General features: G+C 45.3%; 5 protein-coding genes across 6 annotated transcripts; 3 read left to right on the plus strand and 2 right to left on the minus strand.

The window, feature by feature from the left end:
* Nucleotides 1-6: 6 nt before the first annotated feature.
* On the minus strand, nt 7-4226 carry LOC130539604 (ras-related protein Rab-11B-like). The gene is made up of 5 exons (XM_057058090.1): nt 3999-4226; nt 2311-2506; nt 1563-1756; nt 1360-1440; nt 7-559 (listed from the first exon to the last, which is right to left on the minus strand). Exons 1-5 carry the CDS (start codon nt 4036-4038, stop codon nt 414-416), a joined length of 657 nt encoding a protein of 218 aa, XP_056914070.1. The 5' UTR covers nt 4039-4226; the 3' UTR covers nt 7-413.
* Nucleotides 4227-4753: 527 nt separating this feature from the next.
* On the plus strand, nt 4754-9691 carry LOC130539594 (mitochondrial import inner membrane translocase subunit TIM44-like). The gene is made up of 13 exons (XM_057058078.1): nt 4754-5035; nt 5597-5701; nt 5845-6009; nt 6089-6169; nt 6267-6416; nt 6494-6627; nt 6747-6832; nt 7058-7150; nt 7256-7380; nt 7529-7579; nt 7728-7817; nt 7896-8006; nt 8291-9691. Exons 1-13 carry the CDS (start codon nt 5006-5008, stop codon nt 8408-8410), a joined length of 1341 nt encoding a protein of 446 aa, XP_056914058.1. The 5' UTR covers nt 4754-5005; the 3' UTR covers nt 8411-9691.
* A 1594-nt stretch (nt 9692-11285) lies between these two features.
* Nucleotides 11286-14301, plus strand: LOC130539606 (cortexin-1-like). Its single transcript, XM_057058092.1, has 2 exons — nt 11286-11469; nt 12704-14301. The coding sequence occupies exon 2, from the start codon at nt 13164-13166 to the stop codon at nt 13437-13439; it is 276 nt and encodes a 91-aa protein (XP_056914072.1). The 5' UTR covers nt 11286-11469; nt 12704-13163; the 3' UTR covers nt 13440-14301.
* Nucleotides 14302-16158: 1857 nt separating this feature from the next.
* LOC130539596 (ceramide synthase 2-like) lies at nt 16159-19758 on the plus strand. Of its 2 annotated transcripts, none has more exons than XM_057058081.1 (11): nt 16159-16297; nt 16720-16887; nt 17112-17229; nt 17412-17530; nt 17609-17666; nt 17741-17791; nt 17873-17965; nt 18108-18236; nt 18502-18611; nt 18694-18847; nt 18982-19758. In XM_057058081.1, exons 2-11 carry the CDS (start codon nt 16721-16723, stop codon nt 19189-19191), a joined length of 1209 nt encoding a protein of 402 aa, XP_056914061.1. In that variant the 5' UTR covers nt 16159-16297; nt 16720; the 3' UTR covers nt 19192-19758. The 2 variants fall into 2 exon arrangements, with proteins under 2 accessions (XP_056914061.1, XP_056914062.1); XM_057058082.1 differs by having other exon boundaries at nt 16163-16297; nt 16717-16887.
* A 425-nt stretch (nt 19759-20183) lies between these two features.
* LOC130539597 (homer protein homolog 3-like) lies at nt 20184-26747 on the minus strand. The gene is made up of 9 exons (XM_057058083.1): nt 26244-26747; nt 24823-24979; nt 24048-24179; nt 23847-23951; nt 22842-22975; nt 22604-22760; nt 21564-21671; nt 21402-21482; nt 20184-21325 (listed from the first exon to the last, which is right to left on the minus strand). The coding sequence occupies exons 1-9, from the start codon at nt 26264-26266 to the stop codon at nt 21140-21142; spliced, it is 1083 nt and encodes a 360-aa protein (XP_056914063.1). The 5' UTR covers nt 26267-26747; the 3' UTR covers nt 20184-21139.
* Nucleotides 26748-27478: the final 731 nt, after the last annotated feature.

The following is a 27478-nucleotide window of genomic DNA, read 5'->3' on the forward strand; positions in this document are numbered from 1 at the left end:
AAGGCCTCAATATTGTAAAATTTTAATTTCATGGCATTAATATAATGAATGTGAGCACACAAGCTATCAAAACAAAAATAATATCTTTTTTTTTTTTTTTTTACACAAAATGAAATGAGCATGAGCGGCGAATAACCACTTTGGAGATGATGACTGATGATTAAAGCCCAAAAACAGGACTGATGGGATGAAGGGGGGCGTCTCCAGGCCATCACGGTCTCAGGAGAACCTCTGCTGGACTGTCAGTCCTGTTTTTGAACTGGGCTGTAGTGGGCTGTAGCTGGGTCTGATTATAATTTGAAACCACTCTAACACCTCTCTCCAGGATCGATCGTTAGCATGACACAACTGACTCCACTGATCTCCATAAAAGTGCACATTCATGCTTGTACTGCGCCCCAGGTCCGCCTGGGTTACAGGTTCTGACAGCACTGCAGCTTGCTCCCCCTCTGGCCGTCGGTGGTGGGCGGCACGCTGATGTCCACCACGTTGTTTCCCGGGGACTCGTCGTGGGCAGAGCGCTCGGCGATCTGTTTCTGCGAGACGATGCGGTAGATTTCTGTTTTTTTGAAAAAGATCGAATTGGAAAGGAGTTAGCTTCAGATTTGGAACAAGATCGGCACGATCAGCTGCAGTAAGCAGCTGAGATTTATATTTAGCCCAATATCACATTTTTAAGAGTTGTAAACAACTATAGCATCTACGCCTGGCTCGTTCCAGTATTTGGGGTGTTTTATCATAATATATACTTTAAAAATTGTACACACAAGCCTCTACTAAGCAGGTAGAGACAACAGGTCACTAACCCATCACGGGACACCCACTATCACACTCAGTTAAGCATCTTTATCAACCTAACGTGCATGTTTGTAGCCCGAGGGACACGGGTGTACCCATAGAAAAGCCACACAGACACAGAAACAACTTCCAGAATTCCCTGTGTGTGTTAACAAGTACACAGTCCTATATATCTGGTGGACGCATCATTGCCTTCACTCGTTGCTCACGACTGTAACTTACACAGGCATTATGGCTTCTGCAAATGTAGCTCTGAATGACAAATGTGTTCCAAAGTGCAACTAATTCACATGCTAACAGATACAGGTAGTATCTGCAAGACATATGCAAAGTGTACATTTTATCACACCTACATGTAAATGAATCAAACACTGTGCAGCTAATTTATAATACATGGCTTTTACTGTTTATATGTGTGTATGTGGCTACATCTATCCAATAAACAAACTTAGATATCATGCGTAACTGCAACACAACAACAAAATAGAGCAAATCTATAATCTTAGTATGATGTGTGGTCAGCATTGCTTTGTTTTGGTTTGTCTTTGCTCACAAGCATACCTGTCAGGATGTTCTTGAAGGCTTCTTCAACATTTGTTGAATCCAAGGCAGACGTTTCAATAAAAGACAGATTGTTCTTCTCTGCGAAAAAAAGATTTTTTTAAACATCTGGAATTCTGGATATTTATAAAACACTTACAAACCACAAAGAGTCCTCAAAAAGCCATAGCATCTGCAGCACGTGTGGGCTGTGGTTAACCTACCGGCGAACGCCCGCGCCTCGTCTGTGGGCACGGCCCTGAGGTGGCGGAGATCGCTCTTGTTGCCGACCAGCATGATGACGATGTTGTTGTCGGCGTGGTCCCGCAGCTCCTTCAGCCAGCGCTCCACGTTCTCGTACGTCAGATGCTTGGCTATGTCGTAGACTAAGAGCGCCCCCACCGCTCCTCTGTAGTATCTGCAACGGCGTGGGCACAACCATTTAGACCGTTTCTCATCAATCTTTTAGAGATGCCATCTTGTCTGGCTCCAGGGCGTCTCCTTCTGATAATATTTGTGTTCCAAGCTGAAGTGACAGCACGGATCCCAAGAACTGAATCGCTGTTCTAGAGTCAGAGGATCTATGGTGGCAGTTAAAGAACAAAATCGACTTTTCCACCACTGCTCTCCCAAGAACGTCTACTCCAGATGTTTGTATCTGTGGATAATTAGCCCTGGAATGTGAAGTGTCGTTTTTATACTGTAAACTTGATATTAGGGTTTCTAGTTAAGTCTGTTTGTCCTTTCTGGGCCACTGTAGAGACAGGAAGTTAAACATTAATGTCTCCCATGGAGGAGGACCCAAATCACAAATGTTATTCTCAAGAGAAGAAAATGACAGTATGAACACCATAAAACAGTTTTTTGACGCTTTATCATTACAAATAGCTACAACAGAGTGAGTTTCATCAATGCCGGGAGGGATTCTGTGGCCACGCTGACCTGCCGAGAGCAACCAGGAGATAAACTCACGCTGAGGTGATGGCTCTGTAGCGCTCCTGCCCCGCCGTGTCCCAGATCTGAGCCTTTATCGTCTTGCCGTCGACCTGAATGCTGCGCGTGGCGAACTCCACCCCGATGGTGCTCTTACTCTCCAGGTTGAACTCGTTCCTGGTGAATCGAGAGAGCAGGTTGCTCTTCCCAACGCCCGAGTCCCCGATTAACACAACTGTGGGGCGGGAAGAGGGGGAGGAGATGGAAAATGGGATTACAGGATAACAAAAACAACAGAAAAAGTAGAATCAAGTATTAATGTACGCTTAGTTTTCTTGAAGTTTTCTGCCTTCATAGGCTTTTTGGATTTTCTGAAATTAGAAAATATTGAAAAAAGGATGTAAATTGTTAAAACTGGTTAATATATTACTTTGGTGGCCTCTTTTGTTGTCAATAAATAACATTAGAACAGAACTGAAGCGAAATGATCGTTATGATTGATCACCACCAATGTTGGATCAGACCAATCGCCATAGTGATAAGAACATAGGAAGCTAAAATAATGAATGCTGAAATGTTAAGTTCTTATCTCAGGAAGCGAACCCACAGGCTCTTCTGGATGTTGACAGTTAGTACATGAAAAGCAGAAGTTTAATACATATTTCTGACAGCCACAAATGTGGCCCCGACTGTGTGAATTTGGCCATTCGGGTTCTGACCGATGTGACCACAAACGGGCTTCCAAATGGGACCAGAACGGGAGGCTTACAGGTTGGCGGATCAGGCCTGAGCTGGTGTCACAGGACGGCGCTGCTGTGGCTGCAGACTGAGGCAGATCCCTTTTGTTTTCTCGCCGCGCTACACAAAAGGAAATAGAGCTGAACTTTGTCCCTGCGGACATCACTCTGATTCGGGCTGCAGGAAACTGATAACACGCCTCCATCTAAACCTGAATCGACAGTTTCAGGCTGCCTTGCCCTTCCTGTATCGGCCAGGGTAACGCAGACGATGGAGGGAGGGAGAGACACAGACAGAGAGACCAGCTCTCCTCTGGCAGATGCCCTATTCATCCCATAGAGGATACTTTGTTACATCTAAATGGGCCTTTGGCTTCTTCGGGCCCGGGATGTTAATGTGCCACAGGAGCTGATAGCACGATCAAAGGGAGTCATTCTGGACCAGAAGATAAACCTGCCACTGAGTCTCTGCTGCCAGTTTAATATCAAACTCATCTGCTGCCATAACAGCATCCAAACACACACACACACACACACAGATCTGCCTCACTTTCATTATAATGATGAAGCTTCATCAGCAAAGCTTTATTAATGAAGGCTGAAAGGCCTTAACCTAGACTGTGTGGAATGACTCACAAACATCACAAACGACTTCATCCTTGAGGAAACTGCTCACCGGAGATGGTCAGACCTTCTGTGTGAGTTGATTAAAGTTTAATACAAAGGGTTTAGGGATTATGGTGTTGCATCCTGCATATACAGCTGCAGGCGTTGCAATGACAGCATGTTGTAATAACGCCGAGCGATCATCATCCGGGCAGTTTCCACCAAAAATAAACAACTCTTTCCTCAGTATGTCCAGCCAATAATGACAGGATATGTAATTTAGAGGCATTTTACAGCACAGGTTCGTCTGTGCGACCTCCTATAAAAAGAGATTGCAGTCATCTTTCTATTTTCTTTTCTTTTTTTTTTCTTTTTTTTTTTTACCTTTGAACAAGAAATCGTACTCATCGTCTCGGTTCCCCATTCTGGACGAGGCCGCTCCGACTCTTGTCCTCTGGAGAAGATGACCGAAGAGTATGGCTCTGAAATGTCGTTCTATGCCAGGAAATATAGGGGAGGTAGGTTTGTGCCGAGACTCTGCGCCAGTTTTGACAGTCGAGGCGAGCTGGCCGCAGACGGGGAGAGCAGCGAACTCTGCAGAGGGAGGGGAGGAGTCCCTGCACCGCGAATACCTTCCAGCAAGGGGCGCTCTTTACTGACATGCCGTCAGAGAGCGTCCAGCCTGCAGAAATCTGAATGAAATCCATCTACTTCGGTTAAATTCCACGATATAAATTGACTTGTATTATAATGTTTTTGCGTTCTATTCAATTATGCAAACACAGGACTGTTCGGATTAAAGTGATTAGTTCGTGAATAGATTACTGAAGATAACTGGAGCCAGAGGCAAAGCATTAATATCGGCAAGTTAAAACAGAACATTTTACATCCGTAAAACAAATCATATCGTGGTTCAAAAGGTTTTGCTCAGAGATTACCCGAGGACTGATCACACTGATCCACACCCATAAAGTGCTTAATACAGTATGTAGTATAGATGGTGTTGCAAAATGCCAATAAAATTAAAAAGCAGACTAAAAATAACTTTTTAAATGGCTGTATAAATATTATTATAATATAATGTGATATCTAATTATTACTAATAATTCTTAGAACAATTTAAAAACAATAATATTGAAAATTATTAAATATATTAATATTAAGACCTGTAGATTGACTCTAAATTCTCATAAATGGTAATTCGGAGTTTATTGATGATCATCGTAAAAAAAAACGTGATAAAAACGATCAACGAAGGGGGCGTGTCCTGTTCAATATTACCATGACAGCTGGCCCCGCCCAGCAACAAATCCTCTTCTCCTATTGGGCGAGCTTAAGGTCAGCTGCCCCATTGAGGAACCACGTGCGTCTCCGCGTATTTCAAGATCAAGATGGCAGCCTCCGTGTGTCGGTGTTACGAGGTGAGTCAGTCATTCATGTCATTTATATAGATCCATATTCTGGTCGTCCATTTATTTAGTGTTGAGTGCAAGCGAGCGTGGCTTTGCTAGCAGTCTTTTGTTTAGCGTCAGTGTCGTTATAGGGATTTTTTTAGAGAGTTTTGATGACGATTGGGGCCTTGTTGCATCATAATCAGGGTACATTTCTGAACTACATCATCGGCTTCTGATTAATTTGAAGGAGCAGGGTGACACAGCAGGTTGAAATTATAGTAATGGGATAGTCTTTACCTATTCTAACAAGCTTTTTCATCTGCAATGACTGTCTTCGTATATTTTTGTTGCTTTGTGTAACTGAACATCTCATTCAGTCTTTGAGGCTTCAGCTAGTTGACAAAATCCAAAGACCAAACAAGGAAGATGTTTTGCATACGAATGCAGTATTGACATATTTAGCTGCATCTACATAGAAGATCGGGGGAGGTATAGACCAGCTACAGTACAAATAACAGCCATTCCGTGTGTCCATACTGTATGAAATTACAACAGTTGAAAGCTTTACATGCTATGTCTCCATGGCAGCTGGTTGGCAGACGTGTGTTAGCATCCTATGCTCGTCCTCTGCTGTCCACAGCGTGGAGGACCGATGCCTACAGTTTACAACAGAGGCCAGGTGCTGCTGTGCAGGTACGCTCAGCTGCCATTTAACACCATGCAGCATATTATGCATGTTTGTTTCTTTTTCATTTTCAAGGGGAGTTCTTGGTAAAAACTTATTTTACCATTTTTAGGGCTGTATCTAAGTGCTCCTGTCTATATTCCTCACGCAGGTCCGATATGCATCGGGTCGTAAAGGCTTCCTGGGGGAGTTTTTGGACAACTTGCGCCAGGAGCTCAGTAAAAACCAAGAGATGAAAGAGAATATCAAGAAGTTTAGAGATGAAGCCAAGAGGCTTGAGGAGTCTGATGCCCTCCAGCAAGCCCGCAAGAAATACGTAGGAGCATCATTTTCAATTGAGTCATAATCTAATTTGCATGTATGAAACAACTTTTGTTGTGTTGTTTTCTTTAAAGAAATCTATTGAGGCAGAGACAGTGAAGACTTCAGAGGTATTCAAGAAGACTTTTGGCTCTCTGTCTGATACCGTCAGGGAGGTAAGAAACCGTCACCTCCTCTCCTTTACCAGTTAAATTCCCCATCATGCAAAGACTCCATAAACTCTCCCTGCATCTGTCCTTGTGTCTACTGTAGGGGCTCGAGGAGGTCAGTCGCACTGATTTGGGGAAGAAGATCAAAGAAGGTGTTGAGGGGGCAGCAAAGACTGCCATGCACTCCGCTGAATCCCTCTCCAAAGAAGGAGAAAAGTTTGGCAAAACCAGTGCATTCAGGGCGATTTCACAGGTCTGGACAGAACACAGCTGTGTTGGTTTGGTCTTCATGGTCCAGCGTAGTTGTCTGACTGTGTATCGTCTCTGTAGAGCGTGGAGACCATGAAGAAGGAGATCGACACGGGCGACGCCGGTCCTTACAGAGCCCCCCCTCAGCTGAGGAAACGAAGCGATTTCTCCTCCAAAGGAGCCGACAGCAGCTCCAGAGTGTTCGAGGCCAATGAGTGAGCAATCTTTGGCACTTAAGTCTGTTTTCTCCTCCTCTGTAAAGCTGTATCCTCTCTTCGTGGCTGTTGCGTCACTCTCCATCACTGACATAACTGTGATGATGGCTGTCCTGCAGAGAGGCAATGGGAGTCGTCCTCCACAAGGATTCAAAGTGGTTCCAGCAGTGGAAGGACTTCAAGGACAACAATGTTGTATTTAACAGTAAGTCAAGCCTATGGATTTATTAGCTTTGATCCTGTAGATGTAATGTTATATAATAGATGAGCTTCAACGTGCAGATCTTGAATGTTTTCAAGCAACAGGGGGCAGCATAGAGCTGATTCAAGAGCTAAAAGGTCCCAGATGTTTTCACGACTGCAGACTCTTTCCTCTTCGAGAGTGTGAAATGTTTGAGGTTATTCTTTTAATGGTTCCTGATTCCCTCAGGGTTCTTTGAGATGAAGATGAAATATGACGAGAGTGACAACGCCCTCATCAGAGCTTCCAGAGCTGTAACGGACAAAGTCACTGACTTTTTAGGTAATGCCCACATCCTATGTTGTATTGATGTTTTGGATTGTCTCTCTGTTTATTACAATAATTTTAGCTTTCTGGTACCGACGTATCGGTTGTGTTGGTTTTCAGGTGGTCTTTTCTCAAAGACAGAAATGTCTGAGGTGCTGACGGAGATTGTAAAGGCAGACCCAACCTTTGACAAAGACTCTTTTCTCAAACAGTGCGAGAAGGACATCATTCCTAACATCCTGGAGGTAATATTGCTATTTCTTTTAAGCATTTTAGTGAATTGGGTTGGATGCTTTTACAACATGTTTATTATTTAACAGCTATAATGGGCAAAATGATCTATTTCGTTCCTTAAGCTGCTTGTTGTTGATAACAGTGTCTGTGTCCTTACAGGCTATGATCCGCGGAGAACTGGATGTGTTAAAAGACTGGTGCTATGAAGCGGTAAGTGAAATGCTGCAGGTTTACAAAAACATGACCGATAGAAGTGGGTTTTGGCCACAGATGGTACATTTTGTTACTTTTCTGGGAGTCTTTACCCAAACAGTTAATCAAGGCTAAATGAATTGCAACTTTTTTGTTCTGTCCTCAGACATACAGCCAGCTGGCCCACCCCATCCAGCAGGCCAAAGGACTCGGGCTGCTTTTCCAGTCCAAAATCCTTGACATTGATAACATTGATGTAGGTGTTTCACAGTGATTCCGTAGCAAATGAACTGCATTGAGCTCTGTTCACGCTGCTCGGCTCATTTGTTTGCAGTTGGCAATGGGAAAGATGATGGAGCAGGGGCCTGTGCTGATCATCACCTTCCAGGCTCAGGTCATTATGGTGATCCGCAGCCCCAAAGGAGACATCGTGGAAGGAGATCCGGTCAGTAAACTCATAGTAGTTACTCCACCCGCAAAAAGAATCCATTCTAATCAGAGTCAGTGAAGGAAGCAAATAACTGATTGTCTGAAATAAGATTAGAACTCAGGCTTATTCCCTGTCTGCTGATGTCATTTGGCATCTATTAGTTCTCATGTATTAGACATCATCCGTATGTTTTTCATGCATTACGACTGAATCTGATGGTAAAAGAATATAATACAAAGAATCAAGACAGTATATTGTCCGTCTCTTTGGAACTGACATCTTTTCTCCACATCGTCCAGGGGAAGGTGATGAGAATGATGTACGTGTGGGCGTTGTGTCGGGACCAGGAGGAGCTGAACCCCAGCGCAGCCTGGAGGCTCCTGGACATCTCTGCCTCCAGCACGGAGCAGGTCCTCTAGGAGCAGGCAGAGGAACATGGACATGACTGGAAGGCAGAGATATTGGACATTCCTGGGACCACCTGCGCATTCTCCCACCTGTAGTTTAACATCTGAAAAGAGAAGAAGAGACTGTACTTGCTCACTGTGTCGTGTCGCCCAGAGGATTCTTGTGGATATGTAAATATTCATCCGGCCAAAGTTATTCATAAGCATGGATCCAAAAACTAGCACACTGGTATCAGTATCTGCTCTTATTCACTTGTTGAATGGACAGAAACTACATTTTTTTTCCAAGGGGTCCAATAAAAGAACCCTGAGCTCCATCATTGTTTCATCAGGCTGTGAGAAGCTCAGCTGAATGGTTATTTTTGGAGTTTTGTGAGCTCTAGATCAGCCCTGCCTTTGCACCATCAAGAGAACGTTGGTGTGTAATAACACGGAGGCTTTGTTGCTCACGGCGTAGCTTTGGCTGCATCATAGGTGCAAAGGTCATCTAGAGCTTCTCTTTAGACCGAAGACACAACCCTTTTCTTTGAGCTCCTGCTTCTTCTGGATCTTGCACTGAGAAGAAACAAAGGTTTTTGATCTGAACACGGGCGAACAGATTTTCTGCTCCAGCAGGTCTCTCTGAACGCAGTTGCCTCCTGATTTAATTGGGTGTTGACCAGGAGGTTGGCCAAGCAGGCTGAGCTGTGGACAAGATATTGATTAGGGCTATAACATGTGGACCAGAGATGCATTAAAGGAGCTTATATAGCGCCTTTTGAAAGCCTGCAATAGAACAAATCTATGACTCTGGAGGAAGAACACACAGGGTAGATTATTTTAATACTGCTCCTTAATTCAAAGACCTTAAAACCATCTTACTTTCTGCTGAAAATGCACCACAGTGAGGCTGTTTGGACTGTTGCACATTTGCAACTGCATCCTCAATAAGACCAAACGTGTTGTAGATATTTGTACATAATGAGATGTTCAGCGCTGCTTTAGAACAGGTTTGTTGGTGGGTGGATTGTTGAAGGATGTCAAACGTGAGCTCTGTTTTTAATTATACTGTAAACCTGTTTTGTTTTTTATTCATTATTCTGTGCACTCATTTTTTAAATTATATTGTGAACCTGTTTCAGCCGTGTTGATTTAAAGATCAGCTCGAGATTCCTGACTTTGGGAGCATTTTTGGTGGCCGAAGCCGCTATTTCATGATCAGGTTCATCCAGACTCCTTCGACGTCAGCAGCTTTGTATGCACTCTGTGTGTTCACGCTCACAAGGGAAAATTAAACTTCATGCTCTGCGTGCACGTGTGTGCGTGTGTCCTTTGTTTGCTCATTTCAAATCTGTCGCGCTTTGATGGATCTCCTTGGATCTGGCCATCGACAGTGGTTGATAAACCTATGGATTTAGTGGTATGTGGGCGATAGATCAGGCTTTTAATAACACGTGCGTGGAGACCCACAAACGCGGCCATTATCCAGCAGAGCTCATCACGGCGCTGTCTGCGCTGATGTACGACTCCAACCTTTGGGTCACCGAAGGCTTCTCTCCAGGACCACCATGAAACCAGCAGAACGTCACATGATGTTTAAGTGCAGCGCAACGGGAGAACCATTTCTGGGCTTAAGAACATCTTTACGGGCTAAAGATTCAGCCTTGTGGCAACAGCCCCCACCCGCCCCACCCCCTCTCTTTGAATCCAAATGAATGGGAAAATGGCCTTGGAGGCATTTGGGCATCTTCCTTTATCAGAGGAACCATTAAAGCACTCTGGCTTACCCACTGAAACAGGCTGCAGGGAACAGTTACATCAGGTTATAATAACATAACATAATATAATATATAATAATAATGAACAAACTTTACGCTGCATGTCATCATGTTTACATTGTTCATTCAGTATTTTGATAAGAGCCAAACCTCAGCTGTTCATTTCCTAATTGTATCTATAGCCAACATAATAGGACGAAAAGTAAATAGAAAAGCTATATGTGTGTGTGTGTGTGTGTGTGTGTGTTTATCAGTGTCAGTTACCTGTGTGTGGTGCAGGTCTCCTGTGGCATTGACCCGCGTCCACCTCCTGCTGTGCAACAATAAGGCTCCAGATGGTGATGCTGGATTTCATAACCTTGGCGGCTGGAGGCTCGTATCAGTTATGACACCACTGGGCGGCCTGTTGGGGCGCCGCTGCGAGATTTGATTACAAGTCCCCTCAGGAGATCGTTGCGATCCACCGACTATTAATTAAACCTACAGGGGGGGGGGGAGGGGGGGTGCAATGTGGCCTCGGGCTGGATGAAGAACAGTCTGAACAGTTTTAATTGTCTCACTTAATGATCTCGCAGTGAGCTTCAGCTAACCTGCGTCAGGGGGAACCCTGTGTTCTGCTCCACATTCCCATCATTTATTATTGCTCAGTTCAAACCTGTTAGGCTGTCTGCTAATTAATAATAATTATCAAACACATGATAGATGCACTGATGCCATAGTTAGAGGTATGTCTGCATCTACAAACTCTACACGATTACATCTGAACAAGTCATCAGGATGTAGAGGAGTCTGGTGGAGCATCCAGGGGTAGAAAAAGCACCTGCAGATGAGTCAAAGACGATCCATTGTGGTCTAGTTGACTCTGAATATTGCACCTTAAGTTACAATTTATCATCAGCAAAGAGATATTATGTTGTAATGTGCAATTTTATTACTACAGTTATTGCTATTACTGGTAGTATTATCTGTGAAATATAGCTGCATGTCCACCAGCCCCCCCGGTGTCCTCTTATGTAATTTAAAAGCCACGTTCAGCTTTAGGCGCTTTTTTCTTTCTCACTAAAAGATTATGTGCGCAGCAGTCTGTACAGGGACGGGGAGGGGGGCGGGGGTGGGGCGGATCCGTCAAAGTGGAGGACTTAAAGCTCCTGACAAAGCAGAAGAAGGAGAAGGAGAAGATGAAGAGGAAGAGGAAGGGCTGCCGGACGTGACCGAGTTCAGAGCCGAAAGCTGCGCCTGTCGAGCGGGCTGAGTCCGGACCCTCGCTGCCATCATCCTCATCATCCTCACCTCTCCCACATCTCACCTGCGACGGTAAGTCCTGCTCAGGTGCTCCGCGTTTGCTCGGTGGAACTTTATGACATGCTGCGATTGCTCGGCATGATTCGACTCGAAACTGCAGAAGTTAAAAACGAGTTTTCGAAAAGTTTTCTGCTCTCCTTTGTTTCAGTTACTGTGTGCACTTTTTCACTATTTCCCCCTTTTATTTGGAGAAGACCTTGACATTTTCCAATCTGCTCTCATAATCCACAATAAATAGGAGGTATTACAGGTATTATTGCCACCACGGTGCCATATGTCTCTCTCTCTCTCTCTCTCTCTCTCTCTCTCTAGTGACCTGTTCATAAATCCATGACCCGCTGCATCATGATGAAGCCACAACATTGATTTAGCTCATATGTTTATATAGTTTATCTTCAGAAAAAAATAATAATTTCCCTCCTTGGGTAGCCTGTAAACTTCCTAAAGTTTTGAACTGTTTTTCCAGTTGTGCTTGCAATCCTGTGTTGCGCAACTCCTGCTCGGAAACACCGCAAAGGATTTTAATCACGGTCCGTAAAGCAACATTAATATTCTTTGTTGTAGGAATACATCTCAGTTCACGTCCTGAACTTTGTGTTTATTCTTTTTTTGGTCTAAACTTTGTTCCGGCTCTTGTTCCCGCCGACTCTCCGGCTCCATGTGACCAGGGGCCATTTGATAATTGATTCTGAGGCAGGCGGTTTCTTTCATTAGGCCTTTAAGTCCCCTATTAAAGCTTCAATTGGCCCTTCGGTCCCATCACAGGCAGAGTAAGGGGGGCTGTCAGCGGGTCCCTGGGAGGATGAGCGCTGGTGGTGAGGGGGGGTGGAGAGGGAGCCTCCTGGAATAGAATCTGCTGACTTGGGAGTGCACGACTGCAGGAAACATCTTTCCATTCCACAGCACATTAAAGAGGATCCGGGTGGAGAGTCTCTCTGTGCAAGAGTGCAGCAACTCTCTAAGGGACCCCCCCAGATCGTTTCTACCTCCCTTTATCAGTGGCTGATTTATTTGTGCCGAGTCGGGGTTCTGAGGAGGGGAACAACTCATGTCTACTGTGATTATTAGATGTGGGAAAGTGAGACGGTTTTCTCCGATGGGAAAACCTCCTCCATTCCCCCCAACAGGGGGAAATAATCTATAATCCCTGTCATGCGTTGAGCTCCATAAATCAATCAACCTTCTCCTTTAATCAGCGCCCGTCCCTGCAGGAAACACCCTCTCATGTCTGTCTTTTGTTCAACAGGTCAGGAAGCAGCAGGTCCTGGAGGGGAAATCAGACATCAGATCAAGACAGAACACCTGGAAACAGAGAGTTTAAGGCCTGCAGACAGCGTTTTGGACTAGTGGAACGGATTGTCGTTGCCATAGATTTCCCTTGTGATCCGGTCTTGGCTGACTTTTGAGATATTGACAAACGAGTTGAGTGTCGCTCAGGTCCAAACAGCGTCGCCGCCATCTAGTTTAGCTTCTGTTGACAGGGGCACACATGAACTACGGCATTTTCATTTTAATTACCGCTCACTGCAGGCTTCATCTTGCCGCACAGCTCACCGGGGGGCTAATTTGTACCGATTGTCTTCCCAAACTCACCTGCCCTTTGCTCTGTCACCCAACCACACATGTCAGCATGCGGCCACCCTCCGAGGCTCGCGGTTGCACTCTGCCGTAATCCTGAATAACATACAGCTTCAAATTATTCCAACATGAGCGACACAAATTACTGGGTTGTAGATTATGATCTCTCCTCTCAAGCTCCGCTCGGGTTCCCCAGGGGGCCGACGGTGCTGCAGCCCATGGTGGAGCATTCGGAGCGGGGAACGGCCCTGTGTTTCATCGGACTCCTGGTGCTGCTTCTTCTCTTTCTGCTCGTCCGCTGCGTCCGCATCCTGCTGGACCCCTACAGCAGCATGCCGGCGTCATCATGGACGGATCACAAGGAGGGCCTAGACAGAGGACAGTTTGATTACGCGTTGGTGTGAAGAAGAGGGTTCGTTTGGGGAGCTTTTGTCCTGAATCTTCAAACTCAAAAGCAACATTTAAGATGTCAGTATTGCAACTACCATCATTTCGTAGCTCTGTGATGAATCCCAGACATGAAGCAGAGCTGCAGAGATTATAAGCGTAATGTAAATTAATATTGAGCAGACATAGGAAGAGTTCTGGAAACTAGATTGTGGTGGTTAAGGAGGGGACTGGGAAAAGTTTTTATTAGAAACTGGAAGTTGTTCAGCATTTTGTAACTAAAATGATCCTCAGGTACTTTGCCGAAGCCTGTGTCATTGAACAAAATTACTTTAACCTGCTATTTGTTTTACTCCCCTCCTGAACTTTAAAAGCTAATGTTCATAATACGTAATAATTGATTTGCTGTATTTATTTTTGACTTGTTATCTGCATATCCCTCTTTAAGAGGCTTATGAGGCTCAGTGCAGATGATCACAGCAGTGGCTGAATAAAGTTAGGATTATTAAATGTGCACCAGTTTCCTCCAGTAAATCCTGTTTGCCTTTAGGTTCATCCTCAGAACAGCAGCCAAATCTGCTCAGCAGTGCCTGTAGAAAATCAATTTAATACAATCTGTTTCATATCAATGAAGCTGTTGCTCCTTGTACTTTCCTCTGTCCTTGTTAGGCTATAGAGTCTCATGAAACAACATGGAAAGAGTTTATAATTAGAGTTTAATATTGATATTTTATCAATGGAGAGACCAAAGGACTGTTGAATGATACAAAATGTTTTACTGTTGTATGTTTCAGGTTCCTGAATTCTCTTGCTTGCAAAAATGGCATATTTTCCTACTATTATTTAGAGTTCAGATTTTTAATAAAACCTTTGATGGTAGTTGTGTGTTTCTCTCACTTGGCACACACACACACACACACACACCTGCTTTTGTATAAGGAAGCCTCTGAAATCAATGGAAGCAAGATTTAGGGCTACTGAAATCAATCAATCAAATCTCAGCCCTAGATCAGAACACCCCCCCCCCCCCCCCCCACACACACACACACACACACACACCTCCAAAGCAGACGACAACTGTTTATCATTTGCCATCACTATAAGATCAATAATAATTAAAGAATTTTAAATATGCTTAACAATTGTATTAATCAACATGCAGCTCATTAATGCATTTGTGTCATCTTAAAGTAAAACAGCAATCCAACAATGATGATTCAGTATTGTTTTACATGTGGAAAAGAAGCTCGACAAATTTCTCAGTCATAATCATTTCAAAAATATCGAGAGCTGTGTATATATATATATGCATATACATATATATACATATTTAAACACACACATATATAATATTCACGCACTTTATTTACTCTGGTTTATTCTCTGCTGCTGCACTAGAGTAAACTCATGGACAACTTGACAAACTGCGACCTCGTCTGTTTCATTTGAGTACTACAGGCGAGACAACATCCACGGCAATGATCTGGTGTAGTTTTACATTCATAATAATAATGTTTTAATCGTTTAAAGAGAAGCAGAACAACTCCAACCGGTTAATAGCGGTAATCTAATTATTGATTATATGTAATCAGCATTTGAATTTGATGACAGGAGTGCCAATTTACTCTTCCATTGGTGATTGGTTTAATTATTGATTTAAATGATGTTGAACTAGTTAAACTATGAAGGGTAATGATAGTCTGGTACTTTTTAAAATGTAGATATTCTTCGCTGATTTGATCACCTCCCCAGAACCTCAATGGCGTTCAGGGAAATACAAACTGGGCGAGTGCGCGCATGCAAATTCATGAGCACGCAAATCGTATCTATTGTAACATGAAAACAAACTCCCGTCTTCCAAACTACTGAATAATCCACTTCTGCCAAGCGTGTATGTCTCCCTCACAAATGTCGCATGGCAATTAAGCATCAGTTAATTAGCATAGCAAGAGGCTGCCTGCTGATCCCCCAAATCACCCGAGAGGGTTGAGGAGAAGGATGGGAGAAAGATCCGCGTTTAGTCCTGTGGACGGTTGCAAATATGCGTGTGGTTAACTAAAGAGGAAATTTAAAATCATGTCATGCCAAGAATGAGGAAATTAATTCGGTGTTCGCCTTATTTTAATTGGATGCATGTCAAAATAGGCAGAAAAAAAACAGAGTAGCATTAAAAACAAGTCATACAACCTTATTTACTCCCCAAATTGACGTAAAACCGAACATGTTATTGTCCTGAACACTGCCTGGTCTAGAATAATAAACGCTGTTGTTAACATATATATTTAAGCTGACTTATTATATTAATGTCCCAGTTTTAGCCCTGCCACATTTTTGTGTAATAGCGCAGCAACGCTTAGCGACTGCTTTGTTATTATTGCTGCATCGGTGGAGTTAATGTGTTACAAGAAAGGAGGAGACGCCCCAGGTGCTTCATTAGCCGCACACATGTCAAGTTGCATCATGGCGCAGGTAAATAGGTGGCGGAGACCGGAAGTTTTCACAGTAAACTTATAGCTGCTCGTCTGGACCGAGCAAACGACGCAGTTTTCCGTATCAAACGTTATTTTGTTGGGAGGCTCTCTCTTTGTGAATTGGTCTGAAGCAACAATTGTGAATCATTCTTCTTTATACTGGACACATTTAAACCGGAAACGTCTGTTATTTTGAAATTCCAACGCTTTCGCTACCCTTTAACTAAGTTTTTTAACTTTACATTTGAGTTTTGAAGCTGGAGCGGAACGTTTTTTTTCCTTTTGGGATTAATCGCGAGACGCAGCGCAACATAAATAAGACCAGAGGGGGGGAAAAAAATCAAAGTTTAAGGCTGATTATTTAAACTGATTTTATTACCGGCTGCCACAGAGCTTTGAGCCAGGTGAGTTCCTGTCCTCCAGCAAATTTGTTAATATTGTCAATATTTCAAGTAGATCCTGGAACATCAGTTAAAATAAACAGATCTGTTCTTTGTTTTCATTCTGTTTATAGCTTACTAAACCTTTAGTATATGTGTAAATGGTTACCTGTTTAATGTGGTTGTGCTGTTTATCTTTACTTTTTCAATGTTCTTTGATTGCACAGTTTAACAGTTTATAATGAATGGAAATGCTGTTGTGATTGCATATTTCCCCACTGCTGGGAAAAATCACACCATGTAATTAACTCTAGTCATGTGTACCTGTAAAATTCAGTCTCATGAACAGGCACACACACATTTGCATGCATTGGCAAAATGTGAAACCGTGCTTATCTCCGCCTGCTTAACCATCGTCGCCACCTCTGCCCGTCCACCTCCAGCAGAATGGACCTGCTCCCTGATGTGTGGAGGCGAGAGCTGTGGCTTCCTCCGGGCGTGACCTGGGAAGACATGGAGAAGCTGGCCGACTCTGACCGACCGCTTCCCCGGGACCTTCTCCTCGCTCTGCCCCTCTCACTGGGGTTTGTTGCTCTGCGCTTCCTGTTCGAAAGGTAAAACACACCTGTTCCCTTTGTGCTGTGCAGAACAAACAGGCTCACAGTGATTGGATGATATACAGGCTCTTTTTTCTGCGGTGGTTCCTGGTTAGAATACGTCCTGTCCACTGTGCATCAGCAGCAGCTCCACCGTGAGAGCACCCCAGGGGGTTACTGTGACACTGGAACAGAGGGTATCCTTGTTTTTGTAACCCATCTTTTTTCTTTCTTGCCCCCAGGGTGGTCGCCCCACCCATTGGTGGATGTTTGGGGGTGAAGGATAGAATACGAGCTAGGGCTGCCCCCTCCCCAAAGCTGGAGTCATTTTACACCCAAAGGAGCAGACACCCAACACAGGTAGGTTTGCAGAGGCCTCCGAGGACGTCACACGAGGCCAAACGTGACGGCTTCGGCTTTTAAAAGTTCGCTTCCTCTTTCAAGAGCGACGAGGTTTATTTATCGCTGAATCACTGCTGCATTTTCCAGCTACCTCCATTACAACCCCTCTCATGGAGGTCTCCCTCTCATTATTATTATAGAGTGAAATTGCCAGTTTGATGACCCAGTGTGGCAAAAGCCAGAGACAGATTGAAACCTGGTTCAGATGTCGGAGGAACCAAGACCGACCCTGTCAAACCAAAAAGTTTGGCGAGGCCAGGTAAGAGTTTTTGTACCTCCTGATGTCCACTGCTGCATTCACTCGTGTTTTTTAAATGTCCCCTGTTTCATCCTGCAGCTGGAGGTTCGTTTTCTACCTCACATCCTTTGCAGGTGGACTGGCATGTTTGAAGGATGTGAGTGATGCTCTTAAACATACTAAACAAACATGAAGGAATCCAAGAATTTAGGTCATTTATTTGTTTTCCAGGCTCCTTGGTTCTGGAATCTCAGGGAATGCTGGGTTCAGTATCCAGTGCAGGTAAAGCAGCCCTTCCCGCGGCTCCTTGCTTTATCGGGTATTTTCAGATGATTTCGACTTATGCCGGTGTTCAACTCCGAGGTCATGGAGCGAGCGCATTACTGGTACTACATGCTGGAGTTGGGATTTTACCTCTCCTTGCTCCTGCGGATCTCTGTGGACGTCAGGAGGAAGGTGAAGGCCAACGTTTCCTGTTTGACAAGTGTTGCGCAACAGTTTGACCTTGAGTGATGGACATTAACGATGGTTTCAGCCTGGTAATTGATACAGCACAGTCAATATTTTTTTTCCTGAGGATTTTGTGTTGTTCTACCAGGATTTTAGAGAGCAGGTGATCCACCATTTGGCCACCATCACCCTGTTGAGTTTCTCCTACTGCGCCAACTACATTCGCATCGGCACGCTAGTCATGCTGCTCCACGACTCCTCCGACATCCTGCTTGAGGTGCCCTGTAATCTGACACCCTCTCCTACTCTGCACCCTGGCTTTATCAGACATGATTTTTATCTGTGTATCACACGTAATAAATCCAAAAGGCTCCTTCACATGCTTTGGGAACGTGGTGGAATGTCGGCCTACACATCCTGTAGCTGGTACCTGAAATGCTTATGCAACACGGGGGGTGGGGGGTGCACAAAACTAAAAGACACCACAGAGAAATGGTCATGAAATAAATGAATAAAACACAGAATCATTTGTGTTCTTGCAGTCTGCCAAGATGCTCAACTATGGGACTGGCTGGAGGAACACGAGCGAGGCGCTATTTGTTGTTTTCGCTGTGGTTTTCCTCGTGACGCGCCTCCTAATCTTCCCCAGCAAGTAAGGATTTCTCTTGGACGCCGTCATTTAATGACCTAATGTGGCGCAGGCTCTAAATTCTTCAACATTATTCTTCGCACAGAATCATTCATGCCACCTTGGTGCTGCCCATGGAGTTGTTTGAACCATTTGCAGGCTACTACTTCTTCAATGCTATGCTGATGGTGCTGCAGGCTCTTCACATTTTCTGGGCTCGATTAATCCTACGCATGGTCTATAAGTTCCTGAAAGGCAACGTGAGAACCTGCAGCAAAACCAAAATGAACTAAAACATCTTCTTTTTATTTACTTAGCGTCATTTGCCAAATCAGAGCACACACCCTGGATTCCTTTTTGGCACGCCTAAAACATTATCTGCTTGTGTTTACAGCTGGAAAAGGATGAACGCAGTGATGAAGAGAGTGAGGCGGAAGAGGAGGAGGAGGGCGATAAGGGAGAAGAGGGTGATATGGACCGAGATTTCTCTTGGGAGAAAAGAACTCTGAACTCTAAACTCTCAATGCTGACCAGCAGTTGTGTCCTGAATAACTTTGCAAACCACAGAGCATCTTTAACCAACAAAATGCACAAAGCCCAATAATGCCTTTATTATTCTTCCATCATTATCATTATCCCTTATTATCCATCATTCCTAGATGGCAACAGAATGTTGCAAAACATTAATATACAAAAAACATTTTTGTCAATGTCACTCTTCTTCGCACAGTAACCATATATTTAAGGTTAACGAATGAACAAACAATGTTACTTATATGTGCACAATATGTGCATGTTTTACAATGATTGAAGCCAATAACATTGTCATGCTTTTTATTCATCAATTGTTCCTGTTGAGATTTCTTTTCTCGTCATAACCTTGTGGTTTTGAAAATATCCGTGTCCGTAGCAGTAGCAGAAAACAAAACAATTTGGAAGTAATTCCAGACTCAGACACATTGTTGTTGGATACTAAACAAAAGTTTGTAGATTAAAATCTGGGGGGAAACGCAACAAAAACCCGAACACACAACACAGATATTGAAGAAAAAAAGACAGGCATACTCGCCGTACCCAACTTTATTCTATTTGCAACAGGGGAATTTTTTTCAGGGTTAAGAAAACTGAGAAGACAAAGAACACTGCAAATAAAAATATAACAGTGTACAAACGTTCTCGTACGACATCCCGCATAAAGTAACGCTGCACATGTGAAGCAAATGGTGGTCCTATTTCTGCAGGGTCCTGAACCTGTAGCCTGCAAGCCTAAAGGTAAACTGTTCTTAAGGCAGATGGGAGCCTAGGTGAAAGATTAGTCTACCTGGTGGGTCACACAGCCCGGCTGGATTGCGGCCCTGGAGGGCTGGGTACCGACACACTCGTCCCTGTAATTTTTATTTCCAGCTATTGGGAAACAGCGACTTCCAGTGGTCAGTTGGAGGTATGGCAACAGGGTTATTTGGGCGTAGTCGTGTGGGTATGACGTATTACAGCGAGTCATTACTTCGTGGTACACGTGTATAGCTTAAAATATAAATCTGATATTTTTGGTCTATTACAATAAAAAAACTGGTAAACAATAGACATGAAACCATAGACTGCATAGACTTGCCTTTATTATAGTGAAAACAGCTCAAACTTTGCAAACAAATCTGACAACTATCCACATTCACCACGAGAACAGAACAGAACAGTAAGGCTTCAAAAATAATAAAACTGTTATCCACCGCTGAGGGTGAGGCGCTTAATCCAGACAGAAGGCAGAAAATCTCTATCACACGTATGTTTCTCTGTAGTTCAGATATGACATAGAACGCAATTCATTTGACTGAGCCAATCCAAACTCATGTTATGCCTAAATGTAATACAGTTATTTTCTTTTAAGGATATATCTATTCATATGAGCTGGGGAGAAAAACCTTAATCACCCTAAATAGAATCACAGACTTATTACTACATATATCTTATCAATTAAAATAGTGTGTTCTTACATTTAAACACTGATCTTATGGTGAATTAGCTCTTAACATTTGATCTTTGGTGTCAATAATCAGATCTTAATGTTTCTTAAATGAAACACACTGGCTTGCAATTTTACGGACACATTGCAGCTGCTAGATTGTACATGACTGATACTTAAATATGCTCTAGATATCCATTTGTATATTTTCTTTTCATTCCCTTTCAGTCCACTTTCTTTTGCCAGACCCCATTTTGGGGAAAAAAGGCATCTTATTTATATTGACCCTGCACTGAGTTGTTTACAAAAATAACACAGATGGAAAACTAAAAGCACCATGTCTTAGTAGTAAATGTGAAGCACTTATCTAAAAGGTTGTTTTTTGCTGTGAATGCAACCCTCGAACGCAACATGAAGCGATGCATTGGACGGGGACGGCCGCGCGTATGTTGCTGCTGCTGCTGTTGCAGCGACAGCTTAGGTCGACACGTTCTGGACTTTTAAACCTTCCCGCAGCCGCCTGTGCTTGACGATGAGCGGGCTGGACTTGGTCGCGAACTTCTCCACCCTCCTGATTTCTTCACCTGCCTTCTTATTTGCTGATCAGTTTAAACAGGCTCTGACGGAGGTCGTTGAGGTCAAAGATCTTGATGTCCAGAATTTCGATGGCCCGCTGGATTTCAGCGTCCATGCGGTCCCGTTCCTCCAGAGAGCTGTTCAAGTTCTGCTCTGAGTTCTGGATGCGGCGCTCCAACTCCGAATTGCGCATTTCTTTCTCCTGCAGAGGAGGTCTGGTGTAAATGAAGAGGGAATCTCAAAAAGTGCCCCATCACTCCACATTTCACCATTCCTACCCGAAGTCTGTGGATGGCCTCGTCCCTGGCGTGTTCCATCTGGTGGTAGTCTGCTTTCTTGCTTTGCAAAATGTGGATCTCCTAGAACAACAGCAAAAGGAGGAGCTGAATCCTTCTGGCCATGACGAAGGACACGTGAGACTAAACGCGGCCGGCACCAACCTCATCTTTGGCCTTCAGCAGAGCCTCCAGCTCCTCCAGGGACTGGGACAGCTCGTCCTTCAGCAGGTCACTGGGGCCTTGGCCTGCATGAGCCTCTAAGTCAGCCACCTTGCAACACAAAAGCATTGAGCACTGATGAGAATGTAAATGAAATCATTCTGGAGGTGAAGCAATGGAATCTGATGCATCCCTTTTTATAATCAGCTCTTCCTCATCTTCTTAAGGTTTAAAGTCCGTCTCGAAAATATCAGACTTACACTCCTGGTGCATGTCGGGCCTGGACTGAATAAAGTCCCAGCCAGCTAGAAACACACAGATTCTCTCAGCCTTTGTCCTGTTTAGTTTCGCTTGAATATGTGTGTGTGAGTGACTCTTAAAAAAAAAAAAAAGAAGGCAGTTGATGCCAGCTCCCTCTGGTGATTTTTCATTCTTTCCTAACTGGGGCATTGAAATTAGGATATTGCTGTCCTACAAACTCCCCCCCGCTCACGCACCACCCCTGAGATGTGAGCCATTTTCAGCCACCTGGTCCCCGTCCTGCGACACAGCGAGCAAAGGAGACGGAAGCGAGGGACGTTTCTCCCATAAATGAAGCAGAACTGCTTCCAAATACCATCAGAGGTGCAGGATTAGAGATTACAGAGCAATAATAAAGCCTGGTTACGCTGGTATCAATACACTGAATTACTGAGCTGGTGTTGGCCGGAGGCCAGGTGGTTCCCAGAAGACTTGGGTACCGGTAAAGGTGAAAACAGCTTCTGTTGACATCGAAGTCCTCGTGGGGCCTCGGCCTGTATCGACTAGACGTCCTTCTGGTGGAACGTGACCGTGAACTTGTTTCCCCAGAAGCGTGTTTGATTAGAGCCTTGAGCCAAAGTCTGCCAGCCCGGCTGACATCTTCATTTTCCCCTGAACAGGAATAAATTTGAGTCTGCCCTGCGGGCTTAACGTGGGCCCGACTCCTGAACACCGTGGTCGGAGTTGGTTCTGGAACACTGAACCAAACATTAACGGGACTGAATACAGCCGGGGGGCCTCACCTGGTCTCGGAGCCGCTCCGTCTCCTCCTGATACGCCGTCAGCTGTTTCTTCCACTGCTCCACGTTAGCGTTAGCCTCGTGCAAAGCGGCCACCAGTTTGGAGTTGCTGTCCTGCAGGGTGAAGAGCTCGGACTCCAGATTCATCTCACAGATGGAGCTGAGCGACAGTCGCGCAGTGTTGTTTTACGAGGATACCCCAGCTTTGAGGACCAAAGTGTGTGTGTGTGTGCGTCTTTACCCCTCTGAGAGCATCTTTTTGATGCGCTCCTTCTCCGAGGACAACGTGATGTCCGCGCTCTGGCTGCGGAACAGCTTGTCCTCGGGTCCGTTCACGCACATCACCGGAGGAGACTGCAGGTCATCCGCTAGGTCCTGAGGAGCGCATCAGTAAAAGGGACTCCGCAGATAACAGTCGCACAGAAATATACTCTATAAACGTTATTGTTAGCAGAGATGTTGGACGTTTTCAGTGACAAAGGGGGACGATGCTGCTGCTCATGTGACAGAAGGTGCATGAAGGCGGAGATTCTGATGAGTAATAAAGTAAAAATCGATCCCCAGTTGAGCTAAAGGATCTGATTCGGACCTGATCCCATTAACAGGTGTAAATCCCTTCAAGCCTCTGGAGAGTCCCACACTTATTTTCTGTTTGAAATGAAACAGACTCACCTGTGAGAACTACAGAGCAGATCCATCAGGTGGGAGAAACAAACAACAGAAACAAACATCACTGTAACAGCTCCCAGAACAACACAACGCGTCAAATTTCTCACAGTCTCAATGGCGTTGGGCTTCAAGTGCAGCTAACTGACGCATTTAACGATCTGTCTGCAGCTCTGGCCTCATTAAATCCATGAAGACGTGGGGTCGGGGGGGTGGGGACACCCCGAATGTGTTCCTCATCACCGATCAGACTGAGGTCATGGGTAATTCTTCTCTATTGATCTATAGAGGCCCTGGGTGGAGTACATTTTCATCAGTTAAGCTCCTCTCGGGGGTGTTGTTACCATCGGCCTACTTTTCCACACTTCTCCCTCTCCCCTCGGAAACAAGTGATCCAGCTCATCCGTCATTTGTCTTTTTCCTTTTCCCTCCATCCGTCACTTTATTTAATCACAGGTGGAAAAGCTATGTTGATTTGACCCTCTGCTCGCAGCTTTCCCCCCGACCCCAGAACGCCAGAGACGCGTCCCCGCGTCCCTTGTGGATCAGGACAGAGCCTGCTCCACTTTCAGAGCCTCACCTGGGGGGCAGCGATGGTGAGGGCGGAGTTGGCCAGCTCCTTATCCTGCGACTTCTCCCGGGCCAGACGGGCGGCATCTTTCACCTCCCTGAACTTGTCGGAAAACTTTGAAAAAAAGGAGCGTTTGAGGGCAATGGCATCATTAAAAACTCCCCCCACTTGGTACATTTTGAGGGTTTGGACCCTTTTTTTTGGACTAACCTGATGCAGCTGCTGCTCGGTAGCAAACCCGAGGCCGTACACGGTGTTGGCCCTGCTGTCGGCCCACTGGCCAAACTTCTGGGACGTCCTGGTGAAACTCATGCTGGGTGTCACCGTGCAGTTGATGATGGCCTGTACGGAGCGACAGAACCCCTCCCCGTTTATCGGTTCTGTTCCTGCCTTGCATTACGTCATCGGTGTGTATTGACGGGAGCAGCGAGGCCTTTTTTCCATGAGCGGCGGTATAAAATAAACACAGCAGCAGCTCTATTTAAACCTTTTATGTCACGTCCAGATTTGCAGTAATGGGATGGATTTTAAACCGCAGCAGCTTAGCAGGAAGCTTCTGCTCCGGCTCTTTCCTCCATCCAGCAGACCGTTACGCAAAGTTCCGCGCTTTCTGCGCCGACGTGCGCGGCGGTGACGCGCTGGACGGCGGCGAGGATTAGCGCTGCAGCCAGACACCAGCCCCGGCGGGATTGGCCCGCTGACCAGCCGACAGCCACCGCCGCACAGCCTTCTGGGAGGCAGGAATGTGGGTCAGATCAGAGGTGCGGTGAAGAGATAAAACAGATCCGACCCCCCACTATGGCGCGGTCTCCTTTTCATAATCTAAATCCACAGCTCTACTTCCTCCTGTCTGATTGCAGATGCACCAATCAGAAGCTCCCAGCATGCACAGCTGTTTTATTTATGAGACCAATACTGAATCTCCCATTCTGGGTGGACTATTTTTAAAATCATATGATGTCAGGAGAGACTCCTCCCCCCTCACCTTGGTGCCGCTCACGCTGATGATGCGGTACACGTTGCGGTTGGCGTCGTAGAAGAAGGACACGTTGACGGCATGTTTGCTGGCAGGGATCCAGTTCCTCTTGGTGGTGGGGTCGATCTGGAAGACGTGAGCCCGGGCGCTGAAGATGGGCTGCTCCCTGGAGAGGGAACCGTCAGGATTTGAGACAATTTCGGACGCATTTCTAACAGCAAATCGCGGACGGGAAACAACGTGACCTTCCAGGGTCACATCTTCATTCATACTACATTCCTAAAACACACACGGCGGAGACTTGAAACACTCTGAAGGGAGGTGGGAGGCGGTCTATCTGGCGCTGAGATCTCCTTCTCTGTTTCTAACTTGTGTAAACAGCAGGAAAAATAAAAGCGGTTCCTCGAGGTCAGATGTTTCCACCCGGAGAAGAAAGTCAGCAAATTGGGATTTGATCATTTTTTTTGGAAGGCTGTCCTGACAGAGGAGGTCACAAATGAACAGGAATATTCAGAATCACACTAACATGTGAAAACTGTCCCTCGGCCAGTAAACACACCACGAGAGGGGGGCCTCTTCGGTGCCTGCCAGGTGCCCAAATGGTGAAATCCAGGACACCTCCTCATCCGTGCAGTTCTGCAAATTACAGCAGCGGCTCCCAGTAGAACGGCAGTATTTTGGCCAGTCATTACACATTTATATCTGACCCCATTAGTGACACACAAAATCCAGTAACGGTAGTGTGAGAGAGGGAGTGTGTTACCGCCAGACACATGAAGATGTGGCTGAAATGTGTTGTAAAACAAAAACTTTACGCAACAGTTGTGTCAAACGGCGCTCAGTAATGCCCCAGTTGGTCCCAGTAGTCACTGGACCAGAGGCAGGAACACAGGTCACCGTCCATCCCAGCTACTCATTCACTCCTGGGGCGATTTAGGGTCTGTGCATGTGACTGTGAAACACACACACACACACCCGAACACACAGTGGGCACATGTGACTGTGTTGTTTTCTGCGTCGGCTCTCGAAGATGTTCAGCTGCTCGACCTTCACCCTCAAAAGATGGATGTGGCCTCCTGGGCTTAAACACAACAAAGCCCCTCTGACATGTTTGGGGGGGGGGGGGGGGGGGGTATGTAACGGCATCTAACATCCAACAGCATCCAACTGCTTGGATCCCCGCCCAACGCACAGATGTCAAATACTTTAAAGACTGATTTACGACCTTGTTACTCATTGAAATGTTGTATTTAACTCATCTAAAGACAGCAATAAGAGACGTGCCTTCAGGTTTTGTACCTTTATACACTCTGAGCAGATCAACTAGACCGTCTGGTCAACGCAGGGAAGTGCACAGCTTGAACATGTTCAACTTTCTTTCTTTTTTTTACAGATATTTTGAAATAACAGAGAGACGGTAACCGTCCTACCTTTCTCTGTGGTGAGGAAACATCTTGCACGGTGACAGAGTCGTGCTCCCTACCAGAGTTGGAGCGCTGTGTCCATTAATCCGATAAGTGATCTTCAAACACTCTCCGAGGGTCAAATTTGCAGCCGAAGCTCGTTAAACGTCTCCAAAGCGAGTCCAGACGCACTTACCCCATGTCAGTGTGAACCTGCGGCGTGTGTACGTGCGTGTGTGCGCTCTTTCCTTCAATCTGCCAGATGTTTAATTCTCCAGAGGCGTTAAAGGAGAATGGGGGGGTGGTGGGGGTCGTCTCTCTGCAGCCTCCAGTGTCCCCCCTCCGGATGGCGGATCTGCTGCCTTTAGAACACAAGCGACTGCTGTCTCTGTCCCCCTTCCCTCCTTCCTGGTGGTCCAGGCTGTCCTCTGCTCCTGTTGGGTTCCACCTGCGGGCTCCGCAGCCCCCAGCACACGTTCACAGGCTGGGAAAGTGTGTCAGCGCTGGCGGCAGCCAATGAAGCCGCAGCCGCGTGTGTCCTGCTGCAACCTGGATCTTCTGGGTCCGACGACGCTGCCAGTTTACGGATTAATGAAATATCGCCCTGACCTAAAAAAGACCCCCCCGGCCATTCCACAGCCCATTTAGGGCGCGTGCTGCATTTATACAAACAGACCCGCTCCTGCCTGCACATCTTATTTAATTTTCTTTTCTTTTATTTGTGAGGGGCCCCATTAGCTGCTCTAGAGCAGCACTAGTCTTCCTGGGGTCCACCTTTAAAAAGCATCATTATTTTATTTATCATGATCAACATATTTAATGTGTTCAATTATAAAACAATATATGAGGTTAAAGTTGTTGTACTTTACACAAACATGAAAACACTCAATGGTCGTGTCTAGTTAAAGTTACCAGCCTGTCTCTGCCACAGACTAGTCCATTTAGACTCTGTCCCACTAAAACCACTTTAATTACCATCTCTAACCCATTATAACTATTTGATTTAGCCTCTTTCCCACTATAACCAGTCCACTGAGCCTCTGTGTCCCACTATGACTGTGGTTTAGTGTTTGTCCCATTATAACCAGTGCATTCAGCCTATTCTGCTAGACCATCCAACCTGTTAAACTTCTGCACTGTTACTTGTGCTGACTATACGCTTTGTTGAACCAGCATGAGCAGTTTTTAGGCTAAAGCATGATATCTTTCATCAAAACACCAATTTTACCTACAGTATTTGGCTTTATACTGGAAGAGTGCCT

The sequence above is a fragment of the Takifugu flavidus genome, chromosome 15, assembly GCF_003711565.1.
Source record: "Takifugu flavidus isolate HTHZ2018 chromosome 15, ASM371156v2, whole genome shotgun sequence".
Lineage (NCBI taxonomy): Eukaryota > Metazoa > Chordata > Actinopteri > Tetraodontiformes > Tetraodontidae > Takifugu > Takifugu flavidus.